General features: G+C 40.4%; 1 protein-coding gene across 1 annotated transcript in view; it reads right to left on the bottom strand.

The window, feature by feature from the left end:
- Positions 1-18819, bottom strand: part of ephb2a (eph receptor B2a) — an 88133-nt gene that overhangs the window by 55309 nt on the left and 14005 nt on the right. Inside the window, exons 2-3 of the mRNA XM_065285896.1 lie at positions 12918-12982; positions 10052-10736 (exon numbers count right to left, since the gene is read on the bottom strand). Of these exons, the coding sequence (XP_065141968.1) occupies positions 10052-10736; positions 12918-12982 (750 nt within the window). The remainder of the gene's footprint in view (positions 1-10051; positions 10737-12917; positions 12983-18819) is intronic.

The following is an 18819-nucleotide window of genomic DNA, read 5'->3' as shown; positions in this document are numbered from 1 at the left end:
AAACATCACAATCTGATTATCTGTTTATGATGACAAGCAGAGTTAGTGTCCCAGTCACACCACTGACAATTGGCAGAGGTTACCCATATGATAAATGCCGATGAGGCGTTAAGCGAGGCGCGGGCACGTCCAGTTTGCGCAAATGAGGCTAATTGACTAACACATAAAGCATCTGTCTTTTCTATCATTTCACTGTAGCTCAGCATCGCGGTGTAAAGTTAATGTTATTACTTTAAAAGCAGCAGTAAAACTGTTTCTACTGTAATGGTTTAACATTGCAATCAGTACATTGTTCATATTTATGTTTAAGTTGACACTACGTTGTGCCATATCGTTTTGCCATTCAAGATTTAATTCTTGCGTGTTTTTTCGTTGTGCATGATCACAGTTCATATGTGTGGGGAAAGATAAGCTATTAGAGTAAAAATATTGCGTTAGGCTGCTTAATGAGTTAATAAGAAAAAATATTTTACAATTCCTGCAAATGCAGTATTGAGTTCATGTTCTCATGATTTATTTTTATGAATTAAAATGTTTTGAAATGTGCTGTGGACAGAGACGCATTATGTCAAGAATTATAAAAAATCGTCAATAAGCTCATAATTTGTGCTAAAATAGTCTAAATGTTTAGTTTTAAAACCATTTTAAAAAGCTGGTTATATTTTGATGTTTTTGCGCAAGTTCAGCAGACAGTGAGGTTCGGGTTTGTTCCGATCAGAGCTCGTGAGCGGAGAGCGCATTTCTGAATATTAGAAATATTTTAATTAGAAATATATAAAAAAGTAATAATAATATTATAATGGATTTTTGTTAGGTCGGACAATGATTACCAAATTTCTCTATATTGCTCCTCATAACCACTGAAAACAGTCAAAAAAGTTAAAACTAGTGGTGGGTACAAAATGACTCATGACAAAATATGGTGGGTACCCACCGTCGCCGAAATCGACGCCTATGAAAACGTCCCCCCTCTGTTTTTTCACAAATCGCACCCTGAGTATGATACTGTACACTTTTAAGAGTAAAGCTTTGCCTTAGTATCCAAAGTGTGTAACATAATCTAAGATTATGAAAGATAATGCATGTCTACATCACAGGCTATCATTTTGAAAACAATTACATTGATGGTGTATGTATGTAGTTGGTGACATTTAGTTTATGTTATGATGTAAGGGAGACTGGAGCTAGCTGTCATGAAGTTATCACAAAGGCTATATCTCAAAACTAAAAGTTTAATTAGTGTGAATTGCCCTAAAGTGGGACACTGCCTAATGTGGGACACCTAAGATCTGGTGTTTGTAGGTCCCCCCAAAATACATGAATACCAGTGAAACTATGGCATCACAAAAATAAAAAAATCACATGACCTCGCATTTGTCCAGAGAGTGGAGCAATCATGAAATAGCATAAGGGCCCTCCCACATAAGGGCAATTCACCCTACTAGGGCTGGACCAGAATATTCGAATATTCGTTCCGTGTGTTGACATTCGATTTTCAGTTTTGAGATTCGAATATATATATAAATATTTTACAGCGTTATGCAGAGTTTTTGCATAGCAGGAAGTGCGCTTCACGCTCCCGCTCTATAGGTGGCGCAGAGAGACCAACATCCATAGCCAACAGCCACCAAACGCCACCAGTACAAGAGATCGCCTCAAACGGAAAGCACGCTTCCTGCTTTGGCATTCACGCTAATAGTGTGTAAATAACGTTCAGTTTCTTGCAAAAACTGATTGATTTGCTACACAAAACGTCAATATGTCACACGAAGTTATGGGGGATTACTTTTGTATTGGATGTATATGCTTAAAGTGGCGGATCAGTTGACTTGCATGACGGAGCACTGGGGTTTCTGCAAAATATCTTCTTTATTGTTCTACTCATGAAAAAAACATATTGGATGGTGTAAGTGTTATAAATAAACTTGATTTTGAAAGTATGTTACCGTTTTATTACAGTTTGTTGAACTTCGTTCATTTATTTTCGTTGTTTTATTTAAATAGCCTACCCTTTACGTTGTCAGTAATTACTGTGCTGCTAATTTCTGATACAGGAATGTTTGTTTGTTAGAAAAATGTTAGGCTACCTTATTAAAAGTATTGCTCTTGTGTTTTGTTTCACTAATGCTGTTCTCGCAGGACGCGTGAAAGGCTCGCCGCTTCCGGCTTGCGCTATTCTGTAGTATTTTTAAAGTTTATTCATTCTAAACGTGTCACATGTCCATATTGCACGAAAAAAAGGCGCCCTTGGGTCCGCAGCAACACATCCGCCACATAATAAAACTGTAGACAGACAGACAGACACGCATACACTGTCACGGTAGGAAATCCACTGTTTCCTCCGTGTCATGTTTTGTGTTTGTGTTTGTACTCACGTAGTCTCCTTGTGCTCGTGTAGTTGATTGTTGTCACCTGTGTGTTGATTGTCTCGCTCCAGCTGATCCTCATCATTACTCTGCTACAAATACTCACCCGTTTCTCTCCCTGTTGTCAGATCCTCATTTCATGTTGCTGCAGTCACTCATTGGATTATTGTCTCCCGTGTTCGTGTTTTGGATCAGTGTTTCGTGTCGTCGTCTCCGTGTGAATGTTCCGGTCTGTTCCTGGTTTCACCCACTGACCGTCTTCACATTCACCACCGACTTCACCATCCAACACTTCTCACGCCACCGTAGACCATCGATCACCATTGCCAACATCCTGGACTCAGTTATCATTTCAGTGTTTCATTGTATTTACCATCATCTTTAATAAACCATTTCTGATTGCCTGCACTTGCTTCCTCCTCTCTTACGAGCCGTTACAGTAGGATCTGACCATCATGGAAGCAGCAGGCGATCGCTCCCCATCTCATCTGGAGGACTTCCTGCAGAGAGCCGTTGGTCGTATGGATCGCCAAGACAAAGTGATAGATGAGATGGGTCGAGCTTTCCAAGCAATGGTGACGAAGGTGTCTGAGCTCGCCCTCCAGGCACAACAACAACAACCACCGCCACCCGCTGCGCCTCCCACGCCACCCGCACCGCCGATCGTCCCCGGGGGGATTTCCCAGTCTGAACCACGCCTCCCTATCCCTGAGAAGTATGCGGGTGAGCCAAAATTTTGTCGATCATTTTTGTCTCATTGTTCCCTGCATTTCGCTCTGCAGCCCCGCACGTTCACCACCGAAGAGATGAAAGTGGCTTTCGTATTGTCACTGCTTACGGGGAAGGCTGCCCTCTGGGGGACGGCGGTGTGGGAGAACCAAGACAGCTGCTGTGCTTTGTTCCACGCCCTTTCGGAGGAGATGAGACGGGTCTTCGACCGCTCCGTCGCCGGGAGGGAGGCGGCTAGAATTCTCACGGACCTACGTCAGGAGGACAGGTCCGTATCTGATTACTCGATCGAGTTCCGCACCCTGGCGACGGAGTGTAAGTGGAACGAAGAGGCGCAGTGGGATCACTTCCTGCATGGGTTGGCTGACCGCATTCAACAGGAGATCCGCGCCGTTGAGCTCCCCACTTCTCTTAATGGTCTTATCGATCTCGCCATCAGAGTAGACAACCGACTCGACCAAGCCGCCAGACGGAGGGGAAGAGCAGTTCTCGCGACCAGACCGGAGGCTCAGCGTCAGCGCGCAGAGATTGCGGTCAGCCCACCGGGAGATCTTGAACCCATGCAGGTGGGGCGAGCTCGGCTCTCCCGGGAGGAGAGAATCAGGCGGAGATCCCTGGGACTATGTTTATACTGTGGCAGCCAAGAACATCATATCCAGCGATGTCCAGTAAAAGACCAAGCCCGATAGTAAAACGGAGGCTACTATCGGGTGGGATCTCTGCCAAGAAGACCTCATCTACATCGACACTCCTTCCGGTGAGACTACGGTGGTCCACCCACGCACTTGATCTTCACGCTTTGGTGGATTCGGGGGCCGAGGGGTGCTTCATGGACTTCAAGTTTGCTCGTAAGCTCAACATTCCTCTCACCTCCCTCAATCACCCCATTGCACCTTTCGCACTTAACGGACACAGTCTGCCAGTGTCATCTACGGGCATGTCTCCGTTTAAGTGTAGTTTAGGTTACCAAACACCTAATTTTGTCAGTACGGAATCTGAGGTGTCGGTCCCCTCCGCACACGCACTAGTCCAGAGGTGTCACCGCACCTGGACCAGAGCTCGCAGAGCTCTGCTCCAAGCAAGGTCGCGCACCAAGGCTAAGGCCGATCGCCACCGGTCGAAGCCTCCCCGTTACGTTGTCGGTCAAAGAGTGTGGCTTTTTACCCAGAATATTCAGATGCGTTCCGTTTCGAATAAGCTTGCTCCCAAATTTATTGGCCCGTTTTCTGTTACCAAAATTATTAATCCGGTAACAGTGCGTCTTAGCCTTCCACCGGCGTACAGGAGGATTCATCCCGTGTTCCATGTGTCCAAAATTAAACCGGTGATTTTTTTCCCGTCTTAACCCGCCTGCCCCGGTTCCCCCCCCCGCCTCGTATCGTTAATGGGGAGACCACATATTCGGTTAACCGTATTCTGGACTCTAGACGGAGGGGACGCGGATTTCAGTACTTGGTGGATTGGGAAGGTTACGGTCCGGAGGAGAGAAGGTGGGTTCCTGCTCGGGACATACTGGATCACCGCCTTATTGATGATTACAATCTACAGGTAAAGCAGGCTGGGAACGTCAGGTGACGTCCTAGAGGAGGGGGTACTGTCACGGTAGGAAATCCACTTATTCCTCCGTGTCATGTTTTGTGTTTGTGTTTGTACTCACGTAGTCTCCTTGTGCTCGTGTAGTTGATTGTTGTCACCTGTGTGTTGATCGTCTCGCTCCAGCTGATCCTCATCATTACTCTGCTACAAATACTCACCCGTTTCTCTCCCTGTTGTCAGATCCTCATTTCATGTTGCTGCAGTCACTCGTTGGATTATTGTCTCCCGTGTTCGTGTTTTGGATCAGTGTTTCGTGTCGTCGTCTCCGTGTGAATGTTCCGGTCTGTTCCTGGTTTCACCCACTGACCGTCTTCACATTCACCACCGACTTCACCATCCAACACTTCTCACGCCACCGTAGACCATCGATCACCATTGCCAACATCCTGGACTCAGTTATCATTTCAGTGTTTCATTGTATTTACCATCATCTTTAATAAACCATTTCTGATTGCCTGCACTTGCTTCCTCCTCTCTTACGAGCCGTTACATACACACACAGAGATTCCTGCCTTTATTAAAGAGAAAAATATGTTCAGCCCCACCTTCTGAAGCTTCGAATATTTGATTTGATTTCTACTAGAGCTTTGAAGCTCAAAAAAATGGTATTCGGAACAGCCCTACACCCTACACAAATGTTTGTTTTCTCAAGCAATGTTACTGTGCGGTTTCAAGTAAAAATTGTTGTGTCAACTGATATTTTTAAGTTAAATTAACCTAAAATTGTAAGGAAACCAGATAACTTAACTTTTTAAATAGGTAAATTTCAACCTAAAAGTTTAACTTTGTTCTTAAGCTGGGGTAAGTTGTGTTTTAAATCATATAAATATATTTTCTTGGTGTTATAAAAACATCATCTAATCTAATTTACTTATCCTCATGAAATACCAGACGTATAAGACTTCCTTTTCTTTTCTTTTGAACACAAATCATTTTATTTTTAAATGTTGCATTATCTTCTCATATGGGGTCAACATGGCAAAAGCTCCAAAAAGCAACTACACTGAATGGGTTAAATAATGTCTTATTAAAAAATCATGTGTTTGTGAGAGAAAAAAAACTATTATTTTAAGCTTATATAGCGATCACTACATCGCTTATCCATGTAAACATATAGATCAGCGAGGTACATTCAAATGTGGTGGCACGTTGAAAACGTCAAATGGTTCTTGCGTGTCTTGTGACACTTGTGATAGTTGTCAGTGGTGCAGTACCTGGAGAAGTGGGTATCCTCTAAATTTATGCCCCTTTTTTGTTAAAGCGGCCTAGCTAAGGTTGAACGCCCTGTGTTATAAACACTTGAAAGGTGACATGTAAGACTAGTCTTGCATATTTAGTTCACTCCAAAATGGGCCAGTATTGTCACTTAAGTTCTGCTGCTTGTAAGGATCATTATGAAATTAATATTATTAGCCAACATTTACAATTTAGAAGTGGTATACCCCATGCCATCTAATAAAAAAGTGGGGTATACTCCATATACCCTGCACCACACCACTGCTAGTTGTCATATATGTGTGTTTGCAATGAGATTTTATTTTATCAACAAGCCACCATATTTCTCTCCTTTAACAGTCGTTGGTTATTTGTATTACCTTTAACATTTTGCCTGTGAATTATTTAGTTTTTTCTGAACTTTAATAGGGTGCTTAAGAGCAGGTTCCATTGTGACAATTTACCCCCCCCCCCTCATATTTGTGTCATTTATGTTTTTCTCCTATTCGTACATACTGATCTAGCTTTTGTATGATTGGACTGGAGTCCCTTTTTATTCATCGCAGTGGTTAAGCAAACTGAAATACGTCCCGTGTCACAGGAACAAATAAGGTTGCTGATAAGCACCCTGCAGCAGTGGCTACTGAGATTGGATTAAAGAGCTGTGGCTAAGTCAGATATGGCGACAGACTCCTGTATTCTCCTTTACTGCCATTCTGAATCACACAGTCCATCATAGGACCTCCCAAACCACACATGCACAGTGCAATCTCACTGCCTTATTTCATTACGTCAGAGACGAATAAAACTCCCTGTTGGGGTGAATATGTCATACTGTATGCCTTATATTCTGTAATCATTTCTTAGGCCATGACACTGAAGCAGACTATTGTAAGTGATCTACTGTAGAAACAGACATACTCCATCACTTTAAACCTTGGGTGAAAATGGGGAATGCTGGCCAATCATGTTATAAACCCCATTTCTCCACCAATATGGACACATTATCCAGCTAATAAATATGTGAAGTCCAAAGCATTTACGCAGAGGCTGTATATCACAAAGTCCCTTAACAGTGATCTTTGAAGATCAGAAGATAAAGCAAAAGAACATTCATTTACTTAACAAAAAAATATGCAGCCTTCATCAATTGTAAGCTTTTACCTTAGTTACCCCAACAAAGCAAAAATTAGACCTACGGTAGTCTCTAGATAATAAAGTACATTATATAAAACACAAGATAATGAGAACAGAGCCATTAAATCTAATTGAGAGGTCAACATACTGTAACGAATGCACATTGCTGCTTTCCTAGGAATTATTGATTTTCGTAACACAATATAAGCAAAATTTTGGCAACACTCATCTTGTTTGGAGAGGTACTGTAAGCAGGCCTGGCCGGAGGGGTTGGCCAGCGTCCAGCTTTGGACCGTAGAGGTAATTCATCAACCGGCTACTGTGTGCAATCGCATTCTGCTATTTATAATCATTATGTGTTAAGACAACTAGAGACTGTACCATGAGGACTATGTAATTACTTATAGGCCAGTCAATATAATCCATCACTGGCTAGAGTCCAAAACCAAATTTTATTGTCAATGAAAGAGCAGAAATGCATATTTGGAGAACAACAGAGAGGGTCAAGGGTCCGCGGGATTACTGGTAGCACTTTAATTAGTTGAGGTGTGGGTGAGTGTCTGTCTTTTAACTCGAGAGCCATTCCTGGCACAAGACTACTTATCGACAGTAAGTGCTTTTTCCCAAAAATGTGGTCTTAGTGTTGCTATACTTTGTGAAAATTCAGAATCTAACATTGTAGCCTTAAACAAGCAACAGAAGCATTTAACATTTTAAACCAAGGTGAGCCATATTACTCAAATTTAATATCTCTTTATGAAGAGTTTGGTTTCAAAACGCAATAAATCCATTTTGACTAATTTCGGTAAAAGTGTTTTCTATACCAAGAAAGTGACACAATGAAAACCAATATTTCTGTTACAAACTTTCACATAGCATCTTTAGGTTATAAAAACATTAAAAATCCAAATCCATAATTTGATTTTTAAATATTTATAATAAAAACTGATTCTGCAAAATGCAATAAATCAATTCAAGGTTTTTTTTCAAAATGCTATAAATCTATTGAATCAATATATAAATGTGCATTCATCTTTGCCATGTTATATTCATTTAGTTGACTAGTGGTATATACACTGATAAAAAAAAACATTAATGGCATTAATCAAAACACTTACTTTGTCATATTTAAAACACTGTTATTGTTGCTGTCATCCTTGGGACGTCGTCGCTGAACTTTTTTGACAGCGATCAGCTTTAAAATGTTTTTGTCTTGCTCGATTTTCGTTGACTTCGCGTAAAATAAAGGAAAGTTTTCATAAGATCCCCTGGGGTCAATGTGTCAGCATGACCGAAGCTTGATGCTGTCTTGTGAGAACAAGCAACAGCCGGCATTTTTCCTTTGCCCAAGTGTCTCTTTTTTATGTAAATTATTCTATTTTGATGGCTTACGTTTCCTCCCCACCACAAAAAAACACCACAGGTTTATCAATGCCATCAAAATTACTATTTTGTTTTTGTTTGTTGATTTAGAAGTACAATGAAGAAAACTAGCTCCATGTTTATTCAAAGCACCAACAAACATTGTTGTTTACAATGCATGGAATGGTGCGCTGTGATTGGTTGAGCGGATTTATTGCATTCTGCAGAGAAGGAGGACTTGCCGTCTGTCGCGGTTTGGAAAAAAAGAAGAAAAGATGACAGAATGACACGGCGGATATCGGATTTTGTGTAAAATTAAGATTTTACTTTTTAATACTGACCTGATACAATACTGATTTTGGTGATTAATTTTTTTTAAATGTCGTTTATCGCATTTTGAAACCAAACTCTTCATATCTTACCAAATAAAACCACATTTTTTACATATTGTCCAATCTTACTCCACATAACAACAAATACTGTATATACATAGGGCCTTATAATGTACTCAACCACTGGGATTCAAATTTAAGTGGTTACATTTTACATCATCGTTCCACAGATGTTTCAAACAACAGAATTACACATCAAACTTGCTATCAATTAGGCCATTACGATCCTACTCCACTTTAATGAGTATTTCTACTGCATATTTCCTTTAGAGACAGAAAATAGAACTCATAAATCCATTTGTCTACATGCAGTCCTTGCCTAACAACCACAGGGGGATTCATTAGATGTGCTTGATTTTTGAATGGACTCGCCGGTGAGAGCAGCATCTAAGCGTCCACCCGGCCCCCCCTGCGTACTCCAAATTAGTCAATTAGGAGTGTCATTAAAGCAATGGCAGAGAGGAGGATTAGCACCAGGGGAAATAAAAAAAACGGCCAGCCTTGTGCTCGCCCAGGATATTGCCGATTTCCATCTATCAGCTGCTCCAGAAGGGGGGATATTAGTAATTTAGATTCTGTCAACAGTACCCAAGAGAACTCTGCCAAAATCGTTCCCTCATCGCTGCCCTGCTCTCCTTGAATGTAATCATATCGGCAAAGTGGTGAGCGAGGGCACCTTTCTCTGGCAAAATCCTTCCATTCATTCAAACCCATTGAAACAGCATTACTGACTGGGGGATTTCTATTCATTACTGGTCTCTTGTTCTCTCACACACACACATACACACACAGGGATACTTCCCTGTCAACTGATGCGAGAATAACTGCATCATCTCAGGTTATAATAACAGTTTTAAGGGTCGGTGATTGTGTATGCGTGTAGTTTGAAATAACACTGATTGTAAGTGCTGCACATGGATGGGCTGATGTCTTTCAACTGGGTTTCATAAGATGGAGAGGGAAGGCCAGTAAATGTTTTGTATCTGCGGGGCGGCTTTTAATAGTACTTTTTGCATGATGTCTATACAGGGAGCACATAATGCCCTCCCTTTTTGTTATAATGTAAATATTAACCTGAATAATCTATGGGTGTTGTGCATTACTGAAGAGGGTTATTTCGAATACACATAATATTACATAATACGCATTACACACTAAAAAGTGCGACCAGCAGTGTTGCTACATATTTAATGTTAAAGTCAAATCAAGTCATAAAACCAGACCAGACAACAATATTAAATGAATATAACTCACCTTTACACACAGTCCCATTATCCACAGCCTCGTACCCTGCCCTGCACACACAGCGTCCGATGGGCACCAACCACTCCCCGTCTCCATTACAGTACAGTTTAATGGGAACATCTACTTCTTCTCCATTAGGTATACAAGTGCCTCTGGCGGACACCAAAGAGGTGCTCTCCGCCCCCGATAAGGTCTCCTGAAAGACAGCCCCGTTGCGTATAATTCGGGGGCACTTGCGATAGAAAACCTTCACGGCGATGAGCGACATGCAACCTCCATAATCCTGAAAAGCCAAGTAGAAGCCATTACGGGACACCGGCCCAAAGCTGCGTATTTCCCTGTTGATCTTCATTAGGCGCCCACCCAGGTCCACCTGAGAGAAACTCTCGTCGGCCGCAATAGTGTCCACCTTGATCCAAGGGTTCTCCATCCAGGCCGGGTACACCTTTGTGGCTACGTCAGAGTCAGACTCAAAGTAGTACAGGTTAAAGGTCTCCTTACAGGAACCAGGGACGTTGGGGATGCTGCTGCAGTCTCGCACCGAAAACTTCATCTCCACGTGGATCCGCTGGGCTCCTCGCCGCCGGATGTATTTGGTGCGCACCCAGTTGTTCTGGTTGGCACCGAAGACGTTGCACACCTGGTAGGTTCGGATGGTGTTCATGTTTTCGTCATAGCCACTTACTTCCTCCCACTGGGGACAAAGCACAGATAGTAGAAAGTATGAATATGCAATGTGGGAAGCATTGGAAAAACTATACTTAGGGACGATTCACATTTCGCGTCTTTTGCGCGCCAAAGTTTGTTATTTCAAATGTAGGCGTGCGGTATGCGCACTCATAATGGAAGTGACACAGTCGCGACGTGCACGCAGTCGCGACGTATACGCAGTCGCGACGTACACGCAGTCGCGACGTGCACGCATTGCAACGCACTCATTTTTTCCAGGCGCGTTCGCACCGCATCGAGTTAAAAATATTTTAACTTTTCAGAATGCCGCAAGTGCACCGCAGGTCATGTGACAAGAACCAACCGATGATCGTGTTTTCCGCGTTTTTTAGACTCGAAATATGAACTAGAGCTTAGATTCTCTGCCCGAGCCCGAGTCTCAAACACGTAACGCATCCCACCTGCTGTGCGTGCTGCACTATTCGCTTAAGTGTAACTGCAACATCATGGAGCTTGAACAAACAAAGAAAAAAATTAAAACAGGAGAATTCAATTTGAGCACGTTTGGAGGAAAATCGGAGGTATGGAAACATTTTAAACTAGTCGTGGGGAGTGACAACATGTTCTAAAACATTGTTTAATTTTATTAAAGTAGTAGGCCTATAATCTTAGGCCATTATTTTCTGTGTTCATCATTGTTCACGGTTTATTTTATTTTTTATGTTTCTTTATTGGAAATTTCAATCCATTTAGGATCCATTCAGTTGTTTCTTAATAAACAAACAACGCAGTTTACATGCTTCTTTCTTGTCGTATTATTCATCAAGATAAAAATAAATGCACGCACAATTATAAACTTGATAAATGTTATAGATATGTTTTACTATGCACAGAAAATGTATTTCAACATTTGCAAAATTCAGAATTAAATTAATGTTCTGCAATTTGTACAAAAAGAGAGCTTGTAGTATAGCCTACGTGTTTAAGCCATTAAATAAGCACATTTAGTTTTAAGTTTTGAAGAAAGTTTTTCTTTAAAGTAAATTTCGTTTAGTATTAATTGTATCTTAATTTTAATAAAAAATTTTATCAACCAATTGCCTGGATTTAATACATAAAAAGCAATATAGCAGACAATATAATAATGACATGAGCGCCGGCGCGCTGCGTTATTACACTATTTGAAACTCGCAACACACGCTGTCACCGAATTTACAAATGCACATCTTGCTTGTTGCCCACACACATATTATGTTGAAATAACATTATTTAATAATTAATCTTTAAGAATATTTGATTGAATGCTGAATGTTGTGCTTGTTAAATTTAATACAAACAATTAAAACTTTAATTATGATAATTAAAATTATTTAATATTTAATATTGAGTGACCAGTTTTTGCTCACTTATTAATAGTATTTATGTATATTATATTATATTATATTATATTATATTATATTATATATATATAAAAAACTGTGCAGCAGCAACTCCCCTGTAGCCTAAATAATCAGCAGCTCCTGCGTTAAAAAATCTGGCGCCGCCCCTGGTTATAACGGCCCACATATTAAAAATGGTCGGGTTTAAATCGGGCTCGGGCTTTATAATTACAGTGAACGTGTCGAGTCGGGTTGGGCTCGGACACAATGTGCACGGGCTCGGGTAGGGTCGGGCTTGATTTGTTGGGCCCGATCTAAGCTCTAATATGAACCGCCCCTTTTGTCAAGCATCAAGCTGATAATCTGAAGCATTTGAAGTACAGTCAGCTACTGAAAGTATTTAGCTGCACTCTGAAATAACTATTTATGCAATGATATATGAAATATAAACTTATGAGTAAATTCATGAATAGGCTAAATTAATCTTATTTTAAAGGGATAGTTCACCAAAAAAATGTAGATATTTTTACTTGAAAACAAGATAAAAACACTTATTACGAATGTTATTTTTTGCAGTGTGGTAGCATCCCATTTAATTTCCTATTTGTTTTCTGTGCTATTTGCATAATAATTGCACATTCATACTGGTTTCACACCATTAAAGGCGCATTATGACATCTAAGGTCTACATTTTCAAAAGTGAATTGCATAAAAACATGGGAAGTCAATCAACTTCTATTTTTAATAAGGCAGCATGTGCGTCATACTGAATTTGTGCATTGAATTATTCAGTTTGGTATACTAAATGATGTTTTAATGAGTCTCACCCCGAGTGATGGATATATCGTCCAGCCCAGCTCTGCAGTCGCCGTCGTGGAGTCCATCAACACATCTGAAAAGAAACGCATTTCAAATATTAGTCAATCTAGCTTTTCCTCAAACTTAATTCTGCATCCAAGAGCCTTTGACGGCACGTTCAAGCATTCGAGAGGACATTGTTCTTTAAATCTCTTAACAGTAATTATGATGCATAATGGATAGCTACTGAATGTTAAATGAAGGATGACTCACGCCGTGCGATGCATAATAACAGTTGCCCATTTTAAAGAGGTAATAGCTCTCTATTTCTGACTCTTATTGTTAATCAAATGTTACAAATGACCATTAGGAGATTGGAAGTGTTATCCATCTCGAATGATAGATCGTGTCACGTTCTAACATCTGCTTGCCTTCACATCTACTCCGTAATTGGACCGGATGATAGAAGGTGCTTTTAATTTGTTACGGCAAGTAGGACAAAATCGTTGAAATACGCCTCTGGTCTGATCTATTTAATTATTTAGACAAGTACAACCGTTTGCTGCCAGAATGAGTAAAAACGGGATTCTAACTCAAATCTTCAGAGGGTGTTTTAGTGAAAAAGATTTGTGGCACTGCTTTTAAACTGTCCTGGAGAGCCGCAACTATTACAAATGTTGGCACTAAATCCTGTGCAAGTGAAATAGCACAACAGCATGCTGAAAAACTACCACTGCTTTAACTCTAAAAATAACCAAGCTGAATCAACAATGCTGGTAGAATCAACAAAAAATACTTCAAAATTTCTTAAGCGACATATCGAAGAACACGCAACCTTTGTATCAAGCAGTAACAATAATATCAAACAATGCCAAGCCAATGGTCAGCATTCAGGCCAGTTTTGAGCGCCATCTTACTTTATTTTCTGTGTTTCGCCACATCCGCTAAAAAAAAGTCACTGTTGAATCCACGGTGGTGCTCGTATGGGAGTCCGACCATTCTGATTCGCTGATTTGGCCGTCATCCGTTTAGTGTGCCAGGGCAACTTTGAACCCAAACCGTGTGTGCCTCATGCATCTTGAAAAGTGAAGCCGCTGGCTCTTTGATCGGCCCGTGGTGGCTGGCTGTAGGACTTGGCTCTAAATAAAAAATGATTTATGCTTCCAAGAATATTTTCTGAAAGATGGTTTTGGTCCTTTATGGTAGTTGTTATCATGCTGATATACACTCATGCAAAGGATTATTACCTGTTCGATTTCTAATTACTACAATTATCTAATCAACCAATCACATGGCAGTTGGTTCAATGTATTAAGGGGTGTGGTCCTGGTCAAGACAATCTACTGAACTGCAAACTGAATGTCAGAATGGGCAATTTTGAGCATGGCTTGGTTGTTGGTGCCAGACGGGCCGGTCTGAGTATTTCACAATCTGCTCAGTTACTGGGATTTTCAAGCACAGCCATTTCTAGGGTTTACAAAGAATGGTGTGAAAAGAGAAAAACATCCAGTATGCGGCAGTCCTGTGGGCGAAAATGCCTTGTTGATGCTAAAGGTCAGAGGAGAATGGGCCGACTGATTCAAGCTGATAGAAAACAACTGAAACTGAAATAACCACTCGTTACAACCGAGGCGTGCAGCAAAGCATTTGTGAAGCCACAACACGCACAACCTTAAGGCGGATGGGCTACAACAGCAGAAGACCCCACCGGGTACCACTCATCTCCACTACAAATAGGAAAAAGAGGCTACAATTTGCACAAGCTCACCAAAATTGAACAGTTGAAGACTGGAAAAATGTTGCTTGGTCCGATTAGTCTCGATTTTTGTTGAGACATTCAGATGGTAGGGTCAGAATTTGGCGTAAACAGAATGAGAACATGGATCCATCATGCCTTGTTACCACTGTGCAGGCTGGTGGTAGTGCTGTAATGGTGTGGGGGATGTTTTCTTGGAACACTTTAGGCCCCTTAGTGCCAATTGAGCATCGTTTAAATGCCACGACCTACCTGAGCATTGTTTCTGACCATGTCCATCCCTTTATGACCACCATGGCATGTACCCATCCTCTGATGGCTGCTTCCAGCAGGATTATGCACCATGTCACAAAGCTCGAATCATTTCAAATTGGTTTCTTGAACATGACAATGAGTTGACTGTACTAAAATGGCTCCCACAGTCACCAGATCATAACCCAAGAGAGCATCTTTGGGATGTGGTGGAACGGGGAGCTTCGTGCCCTGGATGTGCATCCCACAAATCTCCCTCAACTGCAAGATGCTATCCAATCAATATAGGCCAAAATGTCTAAAGAACGCTTTCAGCACCTTGTTGAATCAATGCCAAGTAGAATTAAGGCAGTTCTGAAGGCGAAAGGGGGTCCAACACAGTATTAGTATGGTGTTCCGAATAATCCTTTATGTGAATGTATGTTCAATTGTTCATTTATGTTATAAGCTTCATTTTAGCTAGTAATTTGATTCTATAGAAACCAGAGGTGTCGTTATGATTGCCGTGGTTGAATTGGGTGCATGAGCGTTTGGGCGGAAGTTTGATACCACCTCTGGCTCCACAGATGATTCCTTCTGCACATGCCCTGGCTCCAAACTGACGTTTTTACGTAACATGGCAGCGCCCATGGTCGGACATTTCTGGCTCCAATTCATTACAATGAAAGAAAGCAACGTCACGTTGTCCACCTTTTTACAATCTATAACCCAGACGTAGCAAGCACATGGGTGACGTGAGCCGACAGTCTGTGCTACTTTGTTGGCATCAGTTCGTTGTGTCACTACATTGTCAGCATTCTAAATCTAAAAAGCATTTGATTGGATTAACTTTTGTTGTGCAGGATGACTCATCAATATTTTTGGGCTGCTCTGGAAGAAAGATTAACATTTAAATTGTGTATATCTGCTACAAATAAAAGTAGCTTATATATAAGTGTCTCAAAGCACATACGTAGATGCAGACTTAAACACAAAAATCTAATTTTTTTGTTACAGGGTTTTGTATATACAACCATCCGTGCAGGGGTTTTATACAACACATGGCTGTTTATAGACATAATGTAACTGAGCAATTTTCATGTCTTGAGGGATGATCACATGAGGCATGCGTGCCTTAGTAAAAGCAACACAACCACATTGACTGTTGCCCACAGACTCCCTGTGGCATTTCTGAATCAGGACTTTGGCGAGTGGCAAGAGGACTTCCCAAGATCGAAGCCAAAAGCCCCGTGACACACAATCACGGCATCCCTGTAAACACTGACTCAATACAGCCTCAGCCATTAAGCGTCTCATTTATATTTCAGCAGCTTCTGTAGCTCGGGGGCAAGCAGAGATATTTCCCCTCAGGAGCGGTGCTATTGCTGCGTGTTTAAAGCGCTGTATGTGAGAATGATGATGCCGGAAAATCCTCTTACATCTAACAAGCTCATAGGCAAAATAAAACACATTTAAGCAAAGCTATAACAGTTGCCTCCTGCATTTAAGCTCAGATATCCATTCAATACTTTAAAAAAGCTTTAGAAAAAGTCTGTGTATTAAAGTTGTAGCATTTCTCTGTACTTGGTGCAACGTTTAATCAAACCCCCACTCCATCTGTTCAGGCATTCATGCAATCTCTCTCCTTCTCTATATATTTTAATGAAAAGTAGGGCATCTGGGGACCAAGTCCGGTACATATAATCCTTGCTTGCAGGCTGCACTACACACTGTATGCCACACTGGATTAATCCCATGGGTAACATGGCGAGTCTTCACTGGATTTTTAGGTCAGCATGCCAAGGCACAAATTTAGTCCCACATTTTTATTATTCATTTCATGACTGCTAAACTGTGCTAATGCAGGAAACGCAAACATATCAGCACGCAAAGGATCTGACACGGTACCCATCAAAAAAGTGTTAAATGATTAGCTAATGAGGCTGAAAGAAAAGGTTTGCAGGGCATTTGAAAGGGATAAATAAAGCATGAAATAATCATAGAGAATGGATGGCACAGTGTCATAGCAAGCCTGAGAGGATTAAGTAATGTTGAATTTTCTGTCGAATGCATTGACATGATAAACAGAATTCTCTCGAGTCCCGCTTGGATTTATGTGCCAGACGAAACATCAACAGTGAAATATTAAGCTGTAAAATGGTAAACACTACTGATACAAATCTGCCCAGGATCTGTAAACACAACTGTGCCTTGGGCAGAAGCCGAGAAGAACTTGCATTGTGTTGAAGATCAGTACAAACCCTGTGCATTTCTATACTATCATACTAGAACTGAAATGCTAAAAATAATTATTGCTTATAGATAAACAAGCATTGATCCTACATGATATGCATTGGGAAAATCCCACAGATTCACAGATCCAAAGATCACTGGAGACCTAAATACCATAATTTCACTTACAGATCTGAATACTGATTTATACATGCAGCTTACACACTCTCAAAAAAGGTACAAGAAGGTACAAAAGTTGTCACTGGGGTGGTAGTACCTTTTTAAAATGTACACTTTTGTACCCAAAAGGTGCATATTGGTTTGGTACCTCAAAGGTACACATTGGTACATACTGGTTCCTTCATAGTACATATCTGTACCAAAATGGTATATTAGGACTTTTTTAACAGGTACCATCCCAATGACAACTTTTGTGAGAGTGCACTGGCATTTGGTGAAGTATTAAAGTCTGAGACTGCTTTATAATTCAATTTCAACCAGGAAATAAACAGAAATGTGAGCATTTGAAAGTTGTTGTTTTTTTTTAAGAAAAGGAAACATTATGATGTAAAATGAAAAACATACCATATAGATAATTTATTATATCATGTTAAAATTGACACTTTGTAGGTGTGAGCAAAAATGTGTGGTTCTTGGGTGTGTCCTTTTAAATGCAAATGAGTTGATCTCTGCACTAAATGGCAGTGTCATGGTTGGATAGTGCAGATTAAGGGGCGGTAAGTATTATCCCTTTCTGACATCACAAGGTAAGCCAATTTTCAATTACCTATTTTTTCACATGCTTGCAGAGAACGGCTTACCAAAACTAAGTTACTGGGTTGATCTTTTTCACATTTTCTATTTTAATAGAAGCACTGGGGACCCAATTATAGCACTTTAACATGGAAAAAAGTCAGATTTTTATGCATGATATGTCCCTTTTTAAAAACTTTTTTGAATAATGCTCAGCATGAATAACATGGATAACCAGGTTTCTATACCTGATTGAGTGCATGCTGTCATAAACAAAAAAGGATGGGTTAACCCAGCGTCAAAAAGGGTAGAACCCAACCTGTTGGGATGTTTTAACCATTGCTGGATCTAATATAAATATTTTTTATGGTACATTTTATCTAACGACTGGGTTTCACCCAACATTGTGTTGCAAACCCAGCTTTTTTAACCCAGCTTTTTTAACCCAATGTAGTTAGGATGCATATCACATTTGATTCTGTCAAGGAACCCTTTGTTAAACATGTGATGCTACAATCAAAACAATCGTGAAGTGTGATTGCAGGAGAGTCATCCCGTAACTCAAAGGCAAGCACAAATGTTTTATATACTGATGCTACTTTTTCAGCTAACCTGAGCTGGTACATAACTTACTATGTAAGCAAAAATAAACCAGCGATGTCCTGTACTGATTGCCTGAGTAACTTAAGTACATTATAAGATTGATAATAAGTGTACAATTTCACTGTCCTCACATTTAAGCAAGTATGCTGTAATGTATTTACTGTAAAGAGGGATATTAATGTAGTGCACTTAATGTGAGATAGTGGTGTTACGTCTACTACATGTGTTTTCAATTAATCTTTCAAATGAACAACTTCACGTTTTTAATATGGATTATTATATTTCTGTTACTGTATATTAACTGTAGCAACCTAATACTGGATTATTTTTAAATATTAAGATGATACTTTTTAGGA

Source organism: Paramisgurnus dabryanus, chromosome 21 (genome assembly GCF_030506205.2).
Source record: "Paramisgurnus dabryanus chromosome 21, PD_genome_1.1, whole genome shotgun sequence".
Taxonomy (NCBI): Eukaryota; Metazoa; Chordata; class Actinopteri; order Cypriniformes; family Cobitidae; genus Paramisgurnus; species Paramisgurnus dabryanus.
This window is presented reverse-complemented; position numbering and strand designations above follow the sequence as displayed.